The 21,216-nt window shown below is 34.6% G+C and overlaps 1 protein-coding gene across 11 annotated transcripts in view; it reads right to left on the reverse strand.

The window, feature by feature from the left end:
• LOC118748689 (dynamin) overlaps positions 1-21,216 on the reverse strand; it is a 54,182-nt gene that overhangs the window by 28,750 nt on the left and 4,216 nt on the right. For all 11 annotated transcript variants that reach the window (XM_036483298.1, XM_036483294.1, XM_036483296.1 and 8 more), the window contains 5 exons: positions 2,051-2,124; positions 1,216-1,972; positions 1,013-1,129; positions 291-519; positions 71-228 (listed from right to left, as the gene is read on the reverse strand). In XM_036483298.1, the coding sequence (XP_036339191.1) occupies positions 71-228; positions 291-519; positions 1,013-1,129; positions 1,216-1,972; positions 2,051-2,124 (1,335 nt within the window). The remainder of the gene's footprint in view (positions 1-70; positions 229-290; positions 520-1,012; positions 1,130-1,215; positions 1,973-2,050; positions 2,125-21,216) is intronic.

A 21,216-nucleotide genomic window follows, 5' to 3' on the forward strand; every position in this document is an offset into this window, starting at 1 on the left:
GTATAAAGCAAAAATAGAAAACAAATTTCTGGTTGTTTTTAAAGTGCAAAAAGAAAAAACATTTACGCACTTTGCAAAGCCAATGAAATCCTCGTGATTGGTATTCATGTAGGCCAATTCGAAATCGATGAGTAACAGAATTTGTTCCTTACAGTACTGTTCACGCTGGCGTATATGTGTAGTGATGATGCGTTCGGTTTCCTCACGCAAGCGTGGATAGCGTGACATCTAAAAGGGAAGAGGAGTAAATGAATATGCAAGCTACAACAAAATGTAAGCTAGCATAATACCTTATCTGTGCACATGCGCACCACAACGGACAACTCTTGTACGACTAGATCGACACACTTTATGACCGGCTCCTTTAGTTGTGCAATTTGACGTTTGACAATCGCCTCGAAGGCCATATCAGGTGTGAAAAGGCCCACACGAATACCATGTATATTACGAATGGCGAATGAGATTTCGCGACGCAACTCCTTTTCATCACAAGCCATTTTAACAATTTCAAAACGTAAGCTTAAAATTAAAGGAAATAGTTTGTGAGAGCGATTATGTCAAGAACACATCATTTTTATAATAAAAAAAAAGCAATTCAATACAATCCTTGTTAAATGCAAATCGCTTCTTTTTACGCGACTACTATGAACAGCGCTGAGAAGGCAGCAGGCGCCTATCGACATATTCATCGATATTTCACAGTAGATATTTTATTACCATGGTATTTATCTGTACCATTGGCACTTTATTTATGGCCGACATATTTATAAATTTTTATTCGACATAATTTTGCATACCTACATATTCATCAGTATTGTTATCGGCAAATTTATCGGTATAATTGTCGAAATATTTATTGATAGTTATTTATCGGCTTCATTGTCGATTTTTTTTAATCAGAATTGCCAATTTTTAAATAAAGATTAGCCCCCGAATTAATAAATAAAATTTTCCTTTTCGCAGTTGTGATAAATTATCTTTAGTCTTCTACAACGTAACTCTAAACGCTTACCGTTCATGGAAAATTCTATTGATTTTAGCACCACCTGATAGCTCATTTGTATTGACCAATGCTGAGCCGGAACCTTCAATGGTGCGTTCAAAATCTGACTGCAATTGTTGAATCATTCTGCATGTAAAAATTAAAAGCGCACATTAGCAATTTAGCTCCACACTTCCCTATAAAACTACACTCTACTTATAGCGCAAACTTACTGCAACATCGCCTTCGTCTTAATGCTGGGATCGTCGGGTCTGAAATGCTTGAACTGTTCCACATCCTTTTCCAACGTCAACATTTGTTTTTGCAATTTATCACGTAAGCCGGGAAGTGTATCACGGATATGATTGGTCAACTGTTGATTGAGTACACGCTGTAGATATGGTGTACCCAAACGATCGGCCATATGCCGATATGATGGATGACTAAGGAAGAATTTGCGTTCAGCTGCCAACGCCTGATGGATATCCTTACGACCTTCAATATCTTTTTGCGAACGATTTACAACACCAATGTAGCCCCGTCGCAGCGGCAATAACTTATTCTCTAAAATATCGCGCGCATCTGTACCCTCGTCCATCAGATCGAGTTTAGTGATCACACCGATCGTGCGCACACCCTGTGGATCTACCTCTTTGGCCAATTTCAAGGCATCCGAATTGGCTAAATCCGTATTGGCTGGCGTTACAGCCAAAATGAGACAAGTTTCTTTGCGTATAAATTGAAAGATCATGCCTTTGATTTGCTGTTCAATATCAACTGGCTGATCACCGATCGCCACCTTGGTTAGACCAGGCAAATCGATAAGTGTCAAATTGAGTACGTGTGGTGAGTAGACACGCAAATTAATTGGAATATTGGATATGCCCTTATTGCTGCCAGTCACACGATCCGTCTCATCTTCGATCTCTTTGCGGATCTCATCGAAACTGGTGAATTTTTTGCCCTTGCAATGCAAAAATTCGCCATGCTCTGTGGAAGTAAAAGATATTATGATAAAATATTGAATTTAGAGAACAATTGAAGGTTAGTAAGGTGAGTATAACTTACCAGTAACACCGTTAATAAGTTGCAAGATCAATGGTCGACGTGTTACGATGCCCGAACCACGAGGCAGAAAATCTCTGTGAAGAAAAAAATTTACGAAATAAACACTCAGTAAAATATATATTTTTTAAAAATAGGCCCGAAATTCTGTTTAGGGCTTTTGCTGTGCTCCATTGGTAATCAAGCTTTTAGTCGCTTAAACTCGTAGTTACACGAAGGTGTTGGACATAAACTACAGTCTAACTAACTCCCCACGCATCGAAGTGGGACATACTTAGGAAAATCACTAAAAAAGTGGAATACCAAATATTGGCTGCAATCCTTATATGTGGTATTAAGTAGTTAATTATCTTTAACCTGCTGGAACTGGAAAAACACGTGGTTAGCATTTTTTGAACGTATATCAGGTGTCCCTAAACATTGTATGAAACGAGTCCTTGCGGGAACATTTAATATTTCTACGCACAGCAGTTAATCATTTAACAAGTTTTCGATATGAAAGTTTCAGAATCGCAGATCATTTTCCATTAAAAAGGAAAAACATCTTGGGTGTCGACTTACCTGGGCGTGTCTGGCCCCAGTATCAGCCGCTTCATAACTGCGGCCAAAACCAGAATCTTCCACAGCAGTCGAAACAGTAAAGGGGGGGGAGGGGCACAGAAAAAGGAAACACAGTTTTTTTTTGGGATGTGCCTGGCATAATTCATTCAAAAAGGTTTCGAAACCTAAATAAATGGCTCGGTAGAAAGAGGTGTATCCAAATTGGTAAATTTTATTTTTTAAAGTTCAAAGTAATACGAATAATGTTCTTAGGTAAAGTTACCTTTTTAGTTTGGTATTTTTTACGAGCTCAGGAACATAGCTCACGAATTTAATTTATATAAGGTTCGATGGAACGCATATACAAGCGTGGCGACGAATAACTGTTACCCAGATTTTTTAAAAATAAAAGGGTCCTTTATAGATTTTGCGAGAAATTTATTTTATTGTTAGTTTTAATTTTAGTTAATTGGTTTTAATTGGACCATCTAATGCTTGACAATAAATAATTTTGCAAAAAAAATTTATAGGAAAAATATTAGTTTACAACTAGAATTCCCTGACAGAAACCGAACTAGTTCGAAAATTACCAGACTTGTACCAAATACAAAACGATTTATTCATGCCCTGTTTTATTTGACTTCGACAGTTTAATACAATAAAGTACACAAAATATTATAACTTTTACTTGGGTATATTGTAAACCATTAAATCAAGTACGTACTCAATTATACCAGACCTGTTAAATAATGATTAATATTCATAATGATTATTCATTAAAGCATGTTTTTTTGGATAACCGTTTAATGATTAAATACCGATATTATCACCTGATTAATAATTAATTACTTAAAAATGTTTTAATTATTTCATTAATTTTAATTACGTCATTATTTTGTTAATTTTGATCATTTTCTATTATTTTTGACTTTCTTTAATTACACGATATATATAATTATTTGATTAATTTCTATTATCAACCAACAAGCCAAACTATATACAAAAATTAAGGATATTTAATAACTGCTTGAATTATTTATTTATTTTATTCTTATCAAAATCTCAAATTTTAAATATTAATTACTACTTTTATAAATTTTTAAAAAGAATAGACTTAAATGTCCAAAGTTAATGAATTAATTTGTTTTAAAATAAAACTTTTATTTTTATTTTAGTTCACTAAAAAATTAACTGAAGTAAGTTTTATTTTTAACTAAAATGTTTTCTTTTGCCTATTCAATATTATTAAAAGTGAAAAAAATATAGTATTTATTGTACCTTAGTACTCAAAAATTTAATACTAATTATTGGCAAATCTAAGGCTGCTAAATAAAAATAATATATTAAAGTGCACTTAATCAAAAGTTTTTTATTGTATATTCATGAATTCATTTCATTTTTTGACTCCCAAAGTACTTAGTGGTTTTGGTCCATAATTGGCCTAGTATTTTTCTGTCTATTTTCAACGAGTATGAGACTGGTATATTTCTGACCGAAATCTGACAATTGGCATCTCGTAGGACATCCCCAAATACCAGTTGATTGCATGAAAAAAAAATAGTTGGCTGACTAGTTGGGTATGCGGTTCATACTGTTGTGGGGTAGTTTAAAACTAGTTCATTTGACTACAGGGAAATAAGGGGTATTCCCTGAGTCTTCTAAAGCCCTTGCACGGTACACAGATTGCACGGTAAAAGCCGGTTTTTGTATGGAACAGTTTTGCAAACCGTGCAATCCGTGCACCGCGCAACCCAGTAGGTAATTTCAGGAGTTAAAATCCCTTCCGAATGGACTTCCTGAGAGTCAAGAGGCCTTCCAGTCTACATTCCTTTCTCCTTTCTATTTTGTATGGAGTGGCACAAATTAAAGGTGTTCTTCTTTCGCTACCCATGGAAGACCTTCACGAAGGGCTTTTATAGGACGTACTTCAGAAGGCCTTTTGGAGGAGTTCTTTTAAAGTGTCTTCTTTAATTTACAAAAATCATACATCTTTGAAGTATTTGCTTAAGGTTATATCCAATACGTGTTATTGCAACCTAAAATTTTTACTGATATTCGTTTGTAATGCTAAATAATATAAATTTATGCGTTCGCGTAAATTGTAAATGGATTAGCCCTTCTAGAAGGCATGCAAGGAAGCACTTTTTTTCAGCCCTTCTTAGGTAGGCCTCTTAGAATGACCTCACTTAAGAAGGCCTACCTAAATTATCTTCTGGGAATTAATGACTTAAAGTAAGGAAACTACAAATTTAATTGCAAGAATAAAGTTGTGCTTTCAAAAAAAAAGTAAGTTTTATTAACACAGCTTTTTAAATAATTGCGCGCTAACCAGCTACCAAAACTGTCACGCCTGTCTTCAAATTAATGCTTAAGTACTCAAAGAAAAACTGGCATACTTAGCCATTACAGAATACTGGAGAAAAAATGAAATCATGTAATTATCGACAATGCCTGCAGCCGTCTGTGAAAACCGTGTTCAACGTTAGCAAACAATAACTTCATAGTTGTGGGTGACGCAGTGGTGACTCATCAAAATTCCTTGCAACCGTATAATGAAAGTTATAAAATATCTAAACAGCGTGTGAAATGATCTGTCGAGCGCATGTGTTTTTCTAATTTTATTTACGATCACTCGCTTAAAATCATCTGCTATTTGACAGCAGAGTATCTAGCTGGTAGATAGATACTCGTAGGTACACAAAGACATACAGCGGACGGAAACGTGAATATCAGCTGTGACAGTTGGATGTTGGTTAACTGGAAGTGCATAAATGACTGACTGATCGTTGGTTTTTGTACAATTTCTGTTTCTGTTTTTATTTAACGATCTTTCCCCCTTTGTTTAGAGTGCGAAAATTAACTTATTTGACTTTGTGTTTATGGTTCAGTTGACGACAAATGCTTTCTTTCATGCCAGCTTTGTGTAATCGGTTAAATAGTATATACAAACGCCGTTTCTTCGGTGATGACATTTGACATGCACTAAATTTCACTGGAAGTATTTAACAAATATCCAAGGCTACATACTTATTAAAATTTTTTTGTTTTGCTTAAAGCTATAGGTCAGGTTAGGTTATGCGAAAATTTCTATTTCAAAGTAGAAAAAAATGAAAGTGGGAACTTTGCAGATTCTTTTGGGAAGTTAGCAAAAAGTATACATACTATATACATTAGTGTGGTTCAAAACTGCGTGTGAAAAAGGAAATTCGGAATTTTAATGCTCTCACCCCTTTGGATTTGTTCTATACCGAAAAAAATATTTAGAGGTCGCTCAAAGCGCTCAAAGTGCTCCATGTATTTTGTATGGGGAAAGACAACTTTTCGTAGAAATGGTATAGAATTCTTGAAAATCAATATTTTTTGATCGGAAAACTCGGTTTCTCTTCAGAAGATTCCCAATGTTAATACCCAATAGTTTCGCACTCGCGAAGCAGGTGTAATGGAGTCTCCTCGAACGAATCACAGAAGCGACATAGGTCGTTCGACCAGATCCCCAGCTTACATATGCAGGGGACTACTTACAGCCAATTTCACGAAAGCAATTTAACCTACAGACCTACACCTAATTTAACCTACAGTTGACCTACAGTGTTACGCCAGTGCTGTTCTCTGAGTTTGTTGATCTCCTTCCTGAGTTATTCCTTGATTGTGCTGGATCCGATCGTAGGAATGGCTCAGGCCCTATGGGAGAATAGGCGGCCGGCGTTCACTTCCTCGTGCGATTTGGCCTTTACGAAATCGCCTTTTGAAGCAAGTGGGCTCCTCACTTTAAGCCAAGCTTTTTGAGTGTGAAAAAAAAGCTGAACCATTCGCACAGCATAACCGTCGACGTCAAAGACGGACTATAGGCTTTGTTAGTTGGTGCAAGAAAACCTCCCAGCAGCCCATTATAATTTATTAGTGTTCGCCCAGCGGTTGAAATTGAACCACTCAAATTAAACGGAGTTCAGATGAGTTGAGTTGAATGACGAAAAGTTGAACTTAGCACTTAGCATAACATAACAGCATAGCATAACATAGCATTACATAACCTAACATAGCATAACATATCATAAAATAAAACAACATAGCATAACATAACATATCATAGCATGACAAAACATAAAATAACATAACGTAACATAGCATAACATATCTCATTCTTGAAAGTTATATTTATCTCTATCTCTATCACTTTCTCAATCTCTGTCTTTGTTTTTTATCTTTATTTATATCTTTATGTTTATTTTTATAAATTTATGTATATCTCCAAGATACCATTATCTTTATCTTCATTATTTCCTTAATCTGCTTATTCAGTATCAATATTAAAGTATACATTTAGGAGTCATTTCCGCCCAACCATGTACATGTATGGTACTTGCATTGGTGTAATTTTTGAATTGATTTTCGCGCCTTATCTTAAAGTTATTTGAAATTCTAGTAAGTCTCTGCACATCAACATCAAAATACCTTTCTAATGATATAAAATTCTCTATACCTTAGAACAGGGGTTCTTAGACTTTTAAGATGATGGAACCCTTACTGACCACATTTCATTTTATGGAATCCCACATCAAATTACTAAAAATCAAAGGCAGAGCAATTTAAATATGAATAAAACCTTTTACTAGAAATAGTATACATACATATTTAAAATTTTAATGTGAAGAATGAAATTGTTTCACTGTTAGTAATTATTGTATAAAATAGTAGTTTCATGTAATGTCTGAAAGCTGTATGCGCATTTATGGCGTAGCATCCGATTTCGACCTGAATCTGTTTTTTGTAAAAGTGTAAGCTCAAAACCTTGTTGACAGGGTACGTTGTGACAGAAGGAAGCAAAATTAAGATAGCCTTTTTAGCGACTTCATGATATTTACTCTTAACACTAACTCTAAAACTCTTTCAGAGACACAGATTTAAATGTGTGTTTCAATGTCGAAGTACTCTGGAGATTTATGAATGATTCGTAAATGGATTTTGTACCAAACCGATATTACTACCGAAAAATAGTCTGACAAAGATTTCAGGTGATTTGCCAAGTGCCCAGTTATGACATTTCACATTTCATTTGGCAATTCATCGCGCTCCTTGTAGAAAGTTGTATATAACTCTTTAGCTATAGCGGCAAACAACATATACCGGTTAGAAAAAAAACAAGCTGACAAGCTGACAAACTAGCACGCGTAAGCTCACGCTCTTATGTAGGTATGGCACTCAGTACTGAAATAATGCATACCAACTACGAGTACATATGTATACTTGAAAATAGATAATTGCGTCTCGGTCAAGCTGTTTATAGAACTTTTCTTTCTGTCTGCAACTCAAACTGACCGCCGTGCTTATTCATACAAAAATTAATTTCGCGGAACCCCGGTGACTTTTCTACGGAACCCTTGGGTTCCGCGGAACACACTTTAGGAAGCTCTGCCTTAGAAGCATAGTTTAGCCATAAAAGGGGTGTAAAGAAAACATGTTTGCCTATTTATATATAAGATAGCTATAATTTAAGAAAACAATCATTGCCTGGCATGCTACAAATCTGTTTTATTTTGACGCCAGACGAATGATCCCCTCGATGAAAGGCAGACCTCTGTAGATAAAATTTCCTAATCTGAATGGATTTAAAGTTTTATAAATACGTACAATAGGTATTTCGAAATGTTTTTTAGCTCGTGCTACCACTTTTGATTTCATTCTTTTGTTTTTGGTACTTTGTTTTGCTTTCAATCTAATCTAACATAAGCTTACTAATTCATACATACAATCGGTAATTCACAGGTATCTGTGTTAACGCAAAGTGTTATTGTTATTGTTAGAGCGAATTGTACTGATATTGTAGCATACATGACATTGGTATTAGTCACTAATTGACGACGCATTGCATAATAATAAAATGCATAGGAATCAAAAATTTGAACCATGCAAGCATTGGCTTAACGTAAACTAATATCAAAATATTTATATGTAAACATGCACAAAAACATGGGCGCACATGTATGTACATATATATGCATGTATTCACAGAGATTAATACAGAAAGAATTAAAAAGATGAGTAAAAAAGGGGTTGGCACCTGAGTACAGCTGGTAGCCACCGCAAAGACCGCATCGATTATTACACAGGTGTCATCGAATGTATGCAAAAACTTACATATACATATGAATACGTATTAACATTAGTGTTTGAAATTATACATACATATGTATTTTTGTATGTATGTTTGTATTACTGCACACAAACCATTTCGAATGACTGGATTATACTACTATATATGTATGTACATACAAACCTATGTACGCGCATCCATACATATATTAAGTTATATCGCTACCTCAGCGCGAAGGGGTGAGCAAACGATGTGGTGACTTTTATGCTGCAGGTGTTTGCAGATGCAATTAACATTGACGAAAATCGAAACGAAATCAGTGATGTATTATATCATTCAAACAAATAAATTTTTAAAATTAAGAAATCCAACAAATAAATTACAGGATAAAATAAAATTAAAATAAAACCAAATGAAGTGCATAAAATAGAATAATAAAAAATTTAAGTAAAGAAAGGGGAACAAAATATATAAAACAAGTAATTTAAAAAAAAAAATATTTTATAGATTTAGTCGTTAATAACGGCTAAATTTTTAGTCGAGTTATTTCTTCCAATGTAAGTAAAATACGTTCTAAAAATAAACAAATCTGACCATAAATATGGGTTTTCGAAATATCTCGACAGGTGCGCCATCTAGCGGATTAATACATCTTTCATATGGCATTTTCATCGGGTTCTGAGCTAAATTTCAAGTTTCAAGTCTTTAGGTCGTCGGGAAGCTGGCTAAAAATGTATTCCAAAGTTTGATTACGCAGAGATGAAACACAATAAAAGCTTATAAATAAAAGTAAGAGGGGCATTCCATTGTGACGGCTGGGACATTTTAACTCGTTTTTTCTCAAACTTTAAGTAATTTCTCTTTAACCATTAATTTGACAAGTTTCAAAATGTTAACACTTGAAGCCAGATATCAGATTATTACGAAACTAATAAAGTATAAAACTTTATTATATAACTTACAGAAAAAATGGACATTTTCCAAAAGTGGCGGGTGGGTGAGTGACGAGAGAGAGGTGACCCGCCTCTCGGAGTTAATGTGTTCATTTTCCCAATTTTAGACAAACTATAAATATTTCGTTCATAGCGCCTTTCTCCCAGTCAGCTTAAGGAATGGTAAGGTCCATTTTATGCTTTAATGCCATTGTTATATTTGGAAATTAAAAATAAAATAAAGGGGTTGTTTGTCTAACGTCACAAACTGCCGATAAACGGGATAAAATTATAAATTTGTAAGAAATAGAATAAAATAAAATAGAATAAAATAGAATAAAATACAAAAAAAAAACGAAATAAAACATTAAACATAATAAAAATAAAATAGAAGAAATGTGAAAAAAGATATAAAAAATAAAATAATATAAAAAGTAAATATATTTATATAAACAATTTTAAATAAAATTTAAAAATTTCAAAAACAAAACAAAAAAATATGAAAGAAAAGCAAAAATAATTAAAATAAAAAATACAAATCGTTAGCTTAGAGTGCAAAATTGCTAAGGCCAGTTTTTAAATTTTACAGGAAAAGGAACTACAGAAAGTAAAAAGAATTTTCAATAATTAAAATTTACAATAAATGATTTTAAAATAACTAAACCTTAATAAAAATTAAATGAGTGCAGACCAACATCTGCATACAGTAACTCAAAGAAATGTTCACATGTAGATTTTATTTTAATATTCACAACGTTTTTAAGTTAAAACTGTTTTGTTATAGTTTTGCAAAAAGAAAAGTTCGGAAATTAATCAAAATGATTAATTTTTCCGATTAATTACACTTTTATCAATCAGAATCTAATCAATTTGATTCATTAGAAAACTGATTACTTACTCATAACCTGATTAATCAGAAACCTGAATAATTTCTGTCATACATATTTTAGTTACATACGAGAAGTAAGGATTTTATTTCACAGCCAAAGCCAAAATTTTATATGCAGATTTATAATATTAGGATATTGATATTAGGAATATTGATTGGGAGAATCTCTACCATTTGTCTGGCATTATGTGGAAGAAGAAACGTTACATTTGAAAGAAAGAAAGGGCATAGTTTAATAAAACGTGCTCGTTTGACATTTCATTGCTTTGAAAGAAAACTCGAAAGAAATGAACAAACTTACTTAGATTTCAATTAATTTTCAGCAGGAACTGATCAAACAAATTTTTTAATTAATCAGGATTATGATTTACTAGAAAATGATTATTCGCTTATTCCTAATTGTTTTATTTATTTTATTTAAAAAAATCATAATTTAACACTTAAATTGAATTTTTACTTTTCTAACGTCATTTTACGATTTTTTCAATCAATTTACATGCGATTTACTTTGTGTTTACTATATTGCGAAGACAATAGCAATACAATCACACTTTTTACTAATACAGTCGCATTGCTCTCATTGTCTTCGTCACTTTTTTGATTTTTCGGTCACGTCTTGGTTAATTTCGGAAAAAGAGGCAACACATAATCGCAAAAAATCGCAGAACTATGAAAAATTGGTTTGTGTTTGGATATTTTAGTAAATAATATGAAATTCACGTCAAACGACACTAACGGAGGTTGCTGAAAAGTGTATTGTGTTTATAGTGTCTAGACGCCTATTTTACAGTACACTTGGAGAATTTATACATATTCCCAAACGCCCAAACTCATAAAAATGAAGAAGACTTTAAATGCTTTGTAAATAGAAAATTTAATTTAATTCCGTAACTTCAGTGCACTATTTTTTTTTTTTTTATGAATAACACTCTAATACACTTACAAACGAATCAATTTAAATTTATTTTAGGGCAATGCCTTTTTTGGCAATGCCAGAAAATTTTCTATGGGTGCTTTCCCTCAAATGCCTCAAGCCTATCATTTCTAGCAATTAGTCATGGTCAGTGTTAGCAACTTAATTACGGTAACACTGCGTACATGAGTAGGTACCAGAGATAATAATATAAGTAATAACAAAAGCCAGAGATAACATTGTTAAAAAATAAATATTTTATTAGTGCTTGTGGAATTTATAGTAATTAAATGTACCTTGGAAAGATAATTTTTGTTGATCACGTAAAAAAAGTTTTAATAAAAATTATAATATTGCAAATTTGCATGAAAACAAAACAAGCAAGCAAACTATTGCCTTGTAATCACGTGTACTTTCTTTAATTGATAAAAAAACAGTCATTTTTTTCTGTCAAAAATATTTCTTTACAAGTGAAGCGTTAAATGCAGAGATAAGAATTGCAAACTGTAGCTGAAAATGTATGTACCGTGTTTATTTGGAGCACATAATCATTTTAAGAATAGCAAAACAAAAAAAAACATGAAAATATTTTCGGTAAAGAATAAGGAAAAAATGCATAATGCAAAATGCATTTAATGCAGACGAAAGTGATATGAAATCAAGCTTTATGTCTCCGTATTTGATGAAGCCAAAAGTAAATGAAAGTTTACACCTCTACTAACAAAATCCCAAAAGAATTAGACGAGGTGTGCGAGGTGTAAGTTTTCGTGCACTTTTTGTTTCCTCAAGAATCTTGTGGCACTGTATTATTAAGCAACTCAATATGAACACACTACTAACGGCACATTCAAATAGTCAAATGATAATTCAAATGACTCATACGCAAGGCGAACGCTCAGAAAATAATATCCCAACACAGTTAAGTTGGCTTAATAAAACCAACAACACAGAAACCGGTCAATCTCTCTAAAACGACGCCAATGCCGCGAATAACTGAATGCAAAAAAAAAGCAAGAATACGAAAGTTTAAAAAATAGTAATTTTATTTTGTTGCTTTTTCATTCGCTCATTTATGTATCGACGCGGCATGCAACGGTCATTGTTTTCAAGCCTTGACTGTTTTTTTTTTTATTAAACAACACTTTTTGCCTGCTGTAAATTTTTTTTGCGCTTCGCAAGAAGCTTTTAAATATCACCCTTTTTTGTAGAGAATATTGTTGCTAATAGGCAGAATGACAAAAGAAATGACGGTATCCCCAGAATAGGGGAATTGAAGTGCTGCACGAGAAAAGCAACAGCGAATACAAATCAACAATGTGTGTGATCACCAAGCGATGTGAAGCATCGAGAACTGGCAGGTAATGATCACCGAAGAAGGCAGCTAAACTAAGAATGTTGGAAGAATGAAAGATTTTAATGAAGAGTACACAGGAAAAAGGTGACTAAACGTTGAAAACTACAAGATTAAAAACGGGTTTCTTAATATATACCTATTCACCTAAAGCTTTTTGTAACATTGTGTAGGCGAATGACAAGCTTTGTGGTTGTTTTTGTTGTTGTGCTACTAAACCCCGCTCGGGTCGGTTCATCCGTCAACGTTGTCGTTCCATAAGGACAGGGGCGTTAGCTGGGTGGGGTTCTCGGGGCATGTGAAGAGGTGCCGAGAGTCATGTGGCGACTCTCCACAAGCCGGGCATTGGGTGGGCACATCCTCATTAATTCTGCTCAGGTATGAGTTTAGCCTGCTGCAATAGCCAGAGTGAGGTTGGGCTATTGTGGTGCGGGTCTTCCGAGGCAGGTAATTCGCCGACCACCGTTTGAGTCCCGGTTGGAGTGAGGAGGCCTCTATGTCTTCTAGCAGCGTTGAATGACTGACAGTGTCGAACGCCTTGGACAGGTCCAACGCTACTAAAATAGTTCTCTCACAGGGGCGGTTTCGGTTAAGGCCACGAGTTATCTGAGTATTTATGGCGTTAAGTGCTGTTGTTGTGCTATGCACTTTACAGAACCTATGTTGATGCTTCGCTGGGGTAAGGTGGTTCGTGAAATACGGGAGTAGCAAGGCCTGTAGTGTCTTCCCTACCGGGGAAAGGAGGGTTATCGGACGATAAGACTCTCCTTTGTAGGCTGGTTTCCCCGGTTTGAGCAGCGGGACCACTCTCACCATCTTCCACATGTCTGGAATGACGAGAGTGGCCATTGACAAATTGAGAACCTCCATTAGGTACGCTACTCCCGCAGGACCCAAAGCATCAAAATGCATATTCCGTCGGGTCCAATGGCTTTGGAGGCTTTCGCCTTCCCGATGGCTACCCTTACCTCACCGCTGGTGAAAACAAGAGGCGCACTAGGTTTAATCTACATCGGTTTTGCTAATATCGTCTGGACAGTCGTTAAAAAGAGTTTACTTTTGCCTGTCCATTCGCCAATTCTCACAGAAGCCTCAAGCCAAGCTATCTCTTAATTCACAGTTTGGTTTGGGACGCATGAATGGTTGAATTCTTTTATGGTATGATGTTTGAGTAAAGACCAATAGTAGTTTTTAAGTAAAAAATACCGACCAACTCCACTGAGCATGATCTTGAGTATAATTTTCAGAATTCGCTACAGAGCTTAGTCCAGATCAACACCACTTATTAAATTCCCGAGATAATTCCGAATTAGCTGTATATGCTATTAGTTAACCCTTTAACAGGGACATCGAATCTGTCTCCAAATCAAACTTGCAAAGGGATGACATGGATCTCTCAACAATTCGTTTGGGAATTTAATTTTTAAAAGCGTTCACCTGACTAAGTAAATAAATGGCGGCTAGAGTGAGGAGGCGTACCAAACAAGACATTTCCATTAGCCGTGGCAAGAAAAAGGTAAATTTATAAAACAATCAAATGTGATTTACATGTGCAAGTAACGATTTTAAGGACATGTCGCCAGGATGTTCCATGAATAGAATTCATACAAGTAAGTGTAAAACTGTTGCTTTTAAGTATTTGTAAACACAAAAAATCTTGCATAATCTGTGTATGTAAATGTGCGATTGCCATGTGAAACAATGGAAAGCAGAAAATAATACTAAGCCACTCTTGGCTTTTAAGTGTGCCATATTGCAATGGTAGCTGGTGGCATGATACAAGGGCTGAGAGAAGAAGAGCAATGAAAATCGGCTGCAAAATTCTAAGGCAATAGGAACTAAAAAAGTATAAACAGAAAAATAAACAAAAAGTTGCAAGTAAATCGCAAAAAGAGAATACCATGTTTAAAGAAACTTACTTAATTCATGAATATTCAAAAAAATAAAAAAAGTAAAAATGAGAAAATAGTTGTCAAATGCAAAAAAGGCCAGCGCCGGCATTGAGGAAAACTCTAGTACGTCAAAAGTGCGGCAGACATACTATATTTTTACACAAACATGCAATATGTACCATGTACATACATGCATCCATACGTAGCAATGTATTTACGATAAATCGAAAGCAAACGTTAACGTTAATGACCCAGTTGTTTGTTTTGGTTGCACGGCTTTGTAGCGCGCGAGTAACTTAAGCCAAAAATGGCTAATGCTTAGAGTCCAACGCTTAGAGTGCGGCATGTGTAGAAGCGGTCAGCTATTTAATAATTAACTTTTGAAAAAAAATTAAATTTTTTTAATATTTTCGGCAGAAGTGCGCAGTGTAGGAAAAATAATTAATGAATGGCATGGCCAAGTTTACCATACCGAACAGGGTTTGTCTAATAGCAAAAAGTTTCTATGGAACTTTTAAGGTTAAGTAAGCCAGTAGAAAACAAAAAACATAAAAGGAAATGAAGAAAAATAAATTATGTACATATATGTATATATAGTTTTTTGAATTACGATGTGGTTAGCTTTATTATATTCGAAAACTAGACGCCTAAAATAGTAAAACAACGATTTAAGTTTTTCTTTCTAACGTCAGGATTTTTCTTAGGATTTTTATTGAAACTTTAAAACATTATTTTAAAAATGTAAAATAAAAATATGGGTGTCATATAATGTAGAATTAAAAAAGTAAAAATTTGTTGGTGTATAAGGACCAATAGGCAATGAGAAGTCCTTTAAAAATTTATTATTATAAAAACTGTACCTTAAGTACTAATATACACCCCGAACACATCCTCGCAATTTCGTCCTTCTAACTTTATTAGGTAAAAAAATAAATAAATTAAAAGGACATTTTCAATACCTATTCGTCCTTGTCCATCAAAAGACTTATTTTTTTGATTCTACAGAATCTTCTCTTTCATTTGTTATCCATTTTTCATTTGGTATTATTCTACATTGCACTGATCTGGCCCATAGTTTCGTGAATAAATTGATTGCCTCGTGTGTTTTGAATTTTTTTGGCTTTTGTCGCACGGTGTTATATGCATAACAAAATGAAATACTGTACATATATTTAATTTCAATTAAATTTTGTGCAAATATTTTCATACATCTACAAAATGAGCTTAATAAAGGATTACTCAGTTGCTGAATATCGGCATGTGGCTTAAAGTACAAAACCGCGTGTCATCGTTCTGCCAAACCGCTCTTGGCTCAAGCCTTATCCATTCGTCCTGAAATATACTAGCCAGAAAGGCGATTGCTTTATAATAGAGGGTACAATTTTGAAATATGAGTATTTTTTACTCTCTTCAAAATAATTTACGCAACCTAACATACGCGGTTTTACATTATGTTGATACGCGATTTTGTACTTTAACCGACGACATGCACTATTCCCCAAATAGCATTTATCTGTGTCAAAGGTTGAGCCATTAAATTAATTTTGACTTGGTTTCCATAGTCGTAAAATTTGCTTTCCTCGCTTCCCCCCAAAAACCAATACACAAGCCTATGCGTATGAAATGAATGAATGAAAATGGTAAAACAACCCAATTTCCCACAGAGCGAGGACGAATTCAAATCGACGTCGTTGTGACGTTGTTCTAGCGAAACGTAGTTTTTGTTAAAGATTTTGAGCGTCGTCTTGCATTTCGCTAGTATATCGTTTTTGCGGTTAGAAATAGCGAATTATGAAATTTGATAAAGATGGAATAATTGCCACGCCCTCCACTTTTGTGGGCGGAAACATTAAATTTTATCCGATAGCGATGAAATTTAGTTTGTACTCTCGATTTCATTAGGAAATCCTTAATATAAAATATGGGAAGATTAGGTAACTATAACGTCCAAAAATCACAAAAAATGTGGCCCAGTCATTAAATGTGATGGAATTCTGGTTAATTTTTGTTTCCTGCTTTCCACTCTCAGAAAACAAAGGTTATACTTTAAAATTACATAGCTATAAATATTATCCTTTCTCCCAAATGTTTGGTTAGATTTTTCCACTGTTCGTAAAATTCTTTTCGCGAAATTATGCAAAAAGAAGCTGAAAATCAAAAATTAAGAAAATCGAAAATTACATATATTTGCAAAGTCGCGCGAAACGATCCAATTTTATATTCGAAAACTACATAAAATCCGCTATAACATGCGCCTAATTTCAAGACCTAACAGACCAGTATTAACACTTTTTACCTTCCTTTTATTAGCTCGGGATGTAACTATGTAATGTTGATGCGCCTAAAAGATGCAGCGATTTCTATTCTACCTGATGACAGTACGAATGGCAATTATAATCGGGAGGTTTTAGTTTTTTAAACTATAATTTTATTTTACTAATAATCTTTAGCATTTTTTATAAAAAAAAATGGTAAATACCAAATAAATGATAAAAACCTTCACCTGAATATTCCACGACACTTAAATAAACGATTACAGTTGAAAAAGAAAGCAAGTGGCTTTAATGGGTTAAGTCGTCCGTGGACTTATGACCTTTACTCTTCCCTCTCTAAGCCCAACCTTTTTTTTTTTACCAACTGTCACCATGACTTTTCTCTACCTGCCACCATATACATAGTCGAAACACTGTGCGTCGCCGGCGAACAAATTGTTCACCACGAGTCGGCAACGACGTCGTTACCAAGCCGTTTGGCAAATTGGGAATTTACTGATTATATAAGCAGTTCTTGTAATGCAATCAGACATGCAAAAAGCACACTGGAGAGATTAGAAGAGGGCGCCAAACGCTGACGCTAACTTAACTACAATACATACCAAGTTAGGTATGCAATTAAATACTCATAGCGATTAAAAACGTAGGCGAGTCGAAATCCCAGCGGATTAGAGGGAAATGAATTTGAAAACAAGTTAAATGATAAGAGAACGCGTAGTAATGGTACCAAAGAGGGAACATAGCGATGAATAATAGGGTGGAGTGTAAATACATAAAATATAAAATGGGTAAAATGACATTTTCATAAAAGTTTTCGATTTATAAAGCAGTTCTAATAGTCTTTTTTATTTTTCATGAATTTGCGTGTAAATCAGTATCAAGAGAATTAAAATTAAAATATATCGTGATCTTAATATAAAAAGGCACTAACTCTTTTTCTTTTTAAATAATAAAAAATAACTATCGCTGTATTAAAATAAATCCAGTCAAAAAATAAAAAAAGGAGAATTCGCAGCTAAAGAACTTTACTGTTTATTCAATCAAAAAATTACTATGCGAAGGAATAAAAATGTTAAATGTTGGCACAGACATATTTTCAGTTGCATTTTTAAAAGTTTTGCAAACGGTGTTCGCATGAGACGATTTTCCATGCAATTTTAGACGCAATTAGTTAAATCAAAAGTTGGCTGCACCCCAATTTCATTGGAACCGATTATGTAGTTGAAATGCGATTTTTGCTTTCAACTAAAAGTTGCCTGTAAAATCGTAGCATCTTGGACTACTCCTAGTAATGACTAAACATAAAAGCTCATTCGATAACTCAATGAATTACTGCTTTGAAGAGAAAATGACCTCACTCGAGAGAAGTTGTTTTGTCAAAAGTCCACAGATATGTATGTAGATACTTATGCAATAATTTTTAAGAAATTTTTTAGCGTAAACATGAATGAATTCTACGTATGTATTTAACTATGTAGATACCAGCAGCACTTCAAATTTACGCACGCAGCAAAAGCAAGGATAATAAGGAGTAAGGCATTGGCCTGATAGAGGGATAGTGTGGAAAAGGCGTAAATGCGGAGGAGTTTTAGAGAATGAGAGGACGGCGCGCGCAATAGAAATAGCAATTGCCGTTTCACTGCATCGATTTACTGTCTTTCCTTATTTCTGTCTTTCGCTCTCCCTCGCTCTTTCTTAACGAGTTCGTATTTGCTAGCGCTCTCTTTCACGCTGCCATGACCTTTTTGGTCAGCCGATAGTGCGCATTCGCTGTAAACAACACCCCCTTTGAGTGTTTTTGTTTCTTTCATTTTCTGACGGGTGTTTATTGTTCCTGTTCCACCACTATCTCACCTACCTATCCTTTTGTCCATTTGTTGGTATTATTTTCATTTTAATTCACTTGTATTCGTACATTTATGTTATGCGGAAATACTCCCCCTTTTCTCTTTTTTTTTTAATCTCATTTCATTGAAAATATTATGCAGCAGAATTTTTAACTAGTTTGAGGTTATAGACTTGCAAATAGTTATGTATGTATGTATGTGCACATGTAGTAAATAGATTTGCATATGTCAATGATGCTTTTCTCTATATAAGCCAAGGCGAATTAATATGAGGTGATAGCAGGAGTACAAAAACAAACATTTACATGTATTTTGTTTTTGCTTTGGCGGCGTAAACTGTCAAAATATGTAAAAGTGTGTGTGTTGGTGTGTGTGGAAATCCAAACAAAATGTTTCAATTTGACATTCGAAGCCGTGGGGCGAAACACACATACAAAGTCAGCTGATCTAGTAGCACCACCTTATATAAATTCGCCTTGAATCACAACAACGTCTCAATGGGTCTTAAGGCGTATTGAGTTAACTGAATCTCAGTTAGCATAAAGGGAACTAATATGTACCACCAAATACAGCAAAAAAATTAAGTTACTATATAATAGGTATACATACGTACATATGTATAAACAAGTATGTATTTATAGATGTACATAAAAAAGAAAATTTCAGTCTGTCGATAACGCTACACAATTACAATTAATTGACATCAGGGGGTGGATTAGGAAAATGTGAATCACATATGTATATATATACCTACTAGTTAGTAACCATCATAAATAAGCCAAATATGGTGCGTTAAACAAAAATATGAAGAAAATGAAAAGGGTATGCCGACATACAAGACATGCATTTGGACGGCCGATTCTAAACTATGCAGCGCTCGTGTGGTCGCCGGATACGTAGTGGACGAAGCTGCAGGTCAGGGAGCATAACACAATGCCCTGAATGCAATTTTCAGTGGAGTGTCACAGATGTGGGCACCCGAACAGACAGCTGCTTGCACCGGAGCCCTCGTCAAAGCACATCAGAACTCATCTTCACGAACTGACTGACAAAATCTAGAGGTTCATAAAGCAACCTTTGGACAGGACACCATACCGACAGGCCAAACTCGCACCACTATAGCCAAACTTCGCTCTGGCTATCGCAGCAGGCTAAACTTTTACCTGAGCAGATTAGGTGCAGATGTGCCCAACCAGTTCCCGGCATTCAAAGAATAACCCCACGACTCGAAACATCTCTTCGCATGCCCCAAAACCTAACTTAACTAACACCCCTGTCTCTATGGACAAACCCAGTTGGTGTTGCGCACTTCCTGGGACTCCCATTGGTTGAGCTTGACACCAACGATTGAGGGACAAGCCGATCTAGACAGGGCTGAGTAGCCGCCACAACAACAACATACGTTTGAAACCATCCCATTACAGTGCGCAAGTCTGACAGATCTATAGTTTTGTCCATACATTTGAGAACTTTATTCCTTTCAAGGCGATATGCCTTGGACATGCATATGTTAATGGGTCGACTACGGATAGCAAAGAACTTCGGTTGCGTTTCATTTAAATTTGCTTTGCGAAATGCTTGCGAACATGGAAAATGTTACTCATACGCTATGTACGAGTACGGCCATGAACGAAACGTTTAATAACTAGGAAACAAAACGAAAAGCCAGTATGCCTACACACTGATCTTTCCCCAACTTCATTTACAACCAGCGATCATTTTTTAAATATTCTACATACGCGTCACCACAGGTTATTGCTCTCTATGAAATTTACGCCCAATACATTTGCCAAGCGTTATTGTCTTTATTCAGCGAGAAAGTTTAATGGAAACATGAAATTTAACAGTATCAAAAATTTACGAACAGTATGCATGCAGAGAACCGAAAAAATGCTGATGAACCAACAATAATCTATGGACACCATAAATAGAATGGTTGGATAGCAATTCCACAAACATGAAACAAACAATAACTGCTCCAAAAACAACAATGGTAAATGCAAAAGCGAAGAAGATAAACTAAAGTCAGTTAGTATACGTACATATATTCATACATGCATATGTACGTGTGGTCACGCATAAAATCATTAAATATTGAAATTCGCGAGTTCGGAAGAACTGGAAATGAAAAAGGTAAGGCGTTGAAAACAATAAAAAAATTAATATGGGATGAAAAATAAGTTTGAAATTAAAGGAAAATAAACTATGTATGTACATACATACACTGCCGGAACAAAGTATTGGCACAGCAAATTTTTCACAATATATGCAACAATTTTTATTCTAATATTTTTCTGCTAATTTCGTATAAAAATATGGTTCATTCTACAACAAAAAACATAAAAATATAATTCCTAAACTTTGTGCAAAACTCGCGAAAATTCAGCAAATTTTCATGAAAATTTTCAACTTTTTAATCAGATTTTTTAGACATTTTTTGA

Source organism: Rhagoletis pomonella, unplaced genomic scaffold, assembly GCF_013731165.1.
Source record: "Rhagoletis pomonella isolate Grant_MI unplaced genomic scaffold, Rhpom_1.0 Rhpom_scaffold_00013, whole genome shotgun sequence".
Taxonomy (NCBI): domain Eukaryota; kingdom Metazoa; phylum Arthropoda; class Insecta; order Diptera; family Tephritidae; genus Rhagoletis; species Rhagoletis pomonella.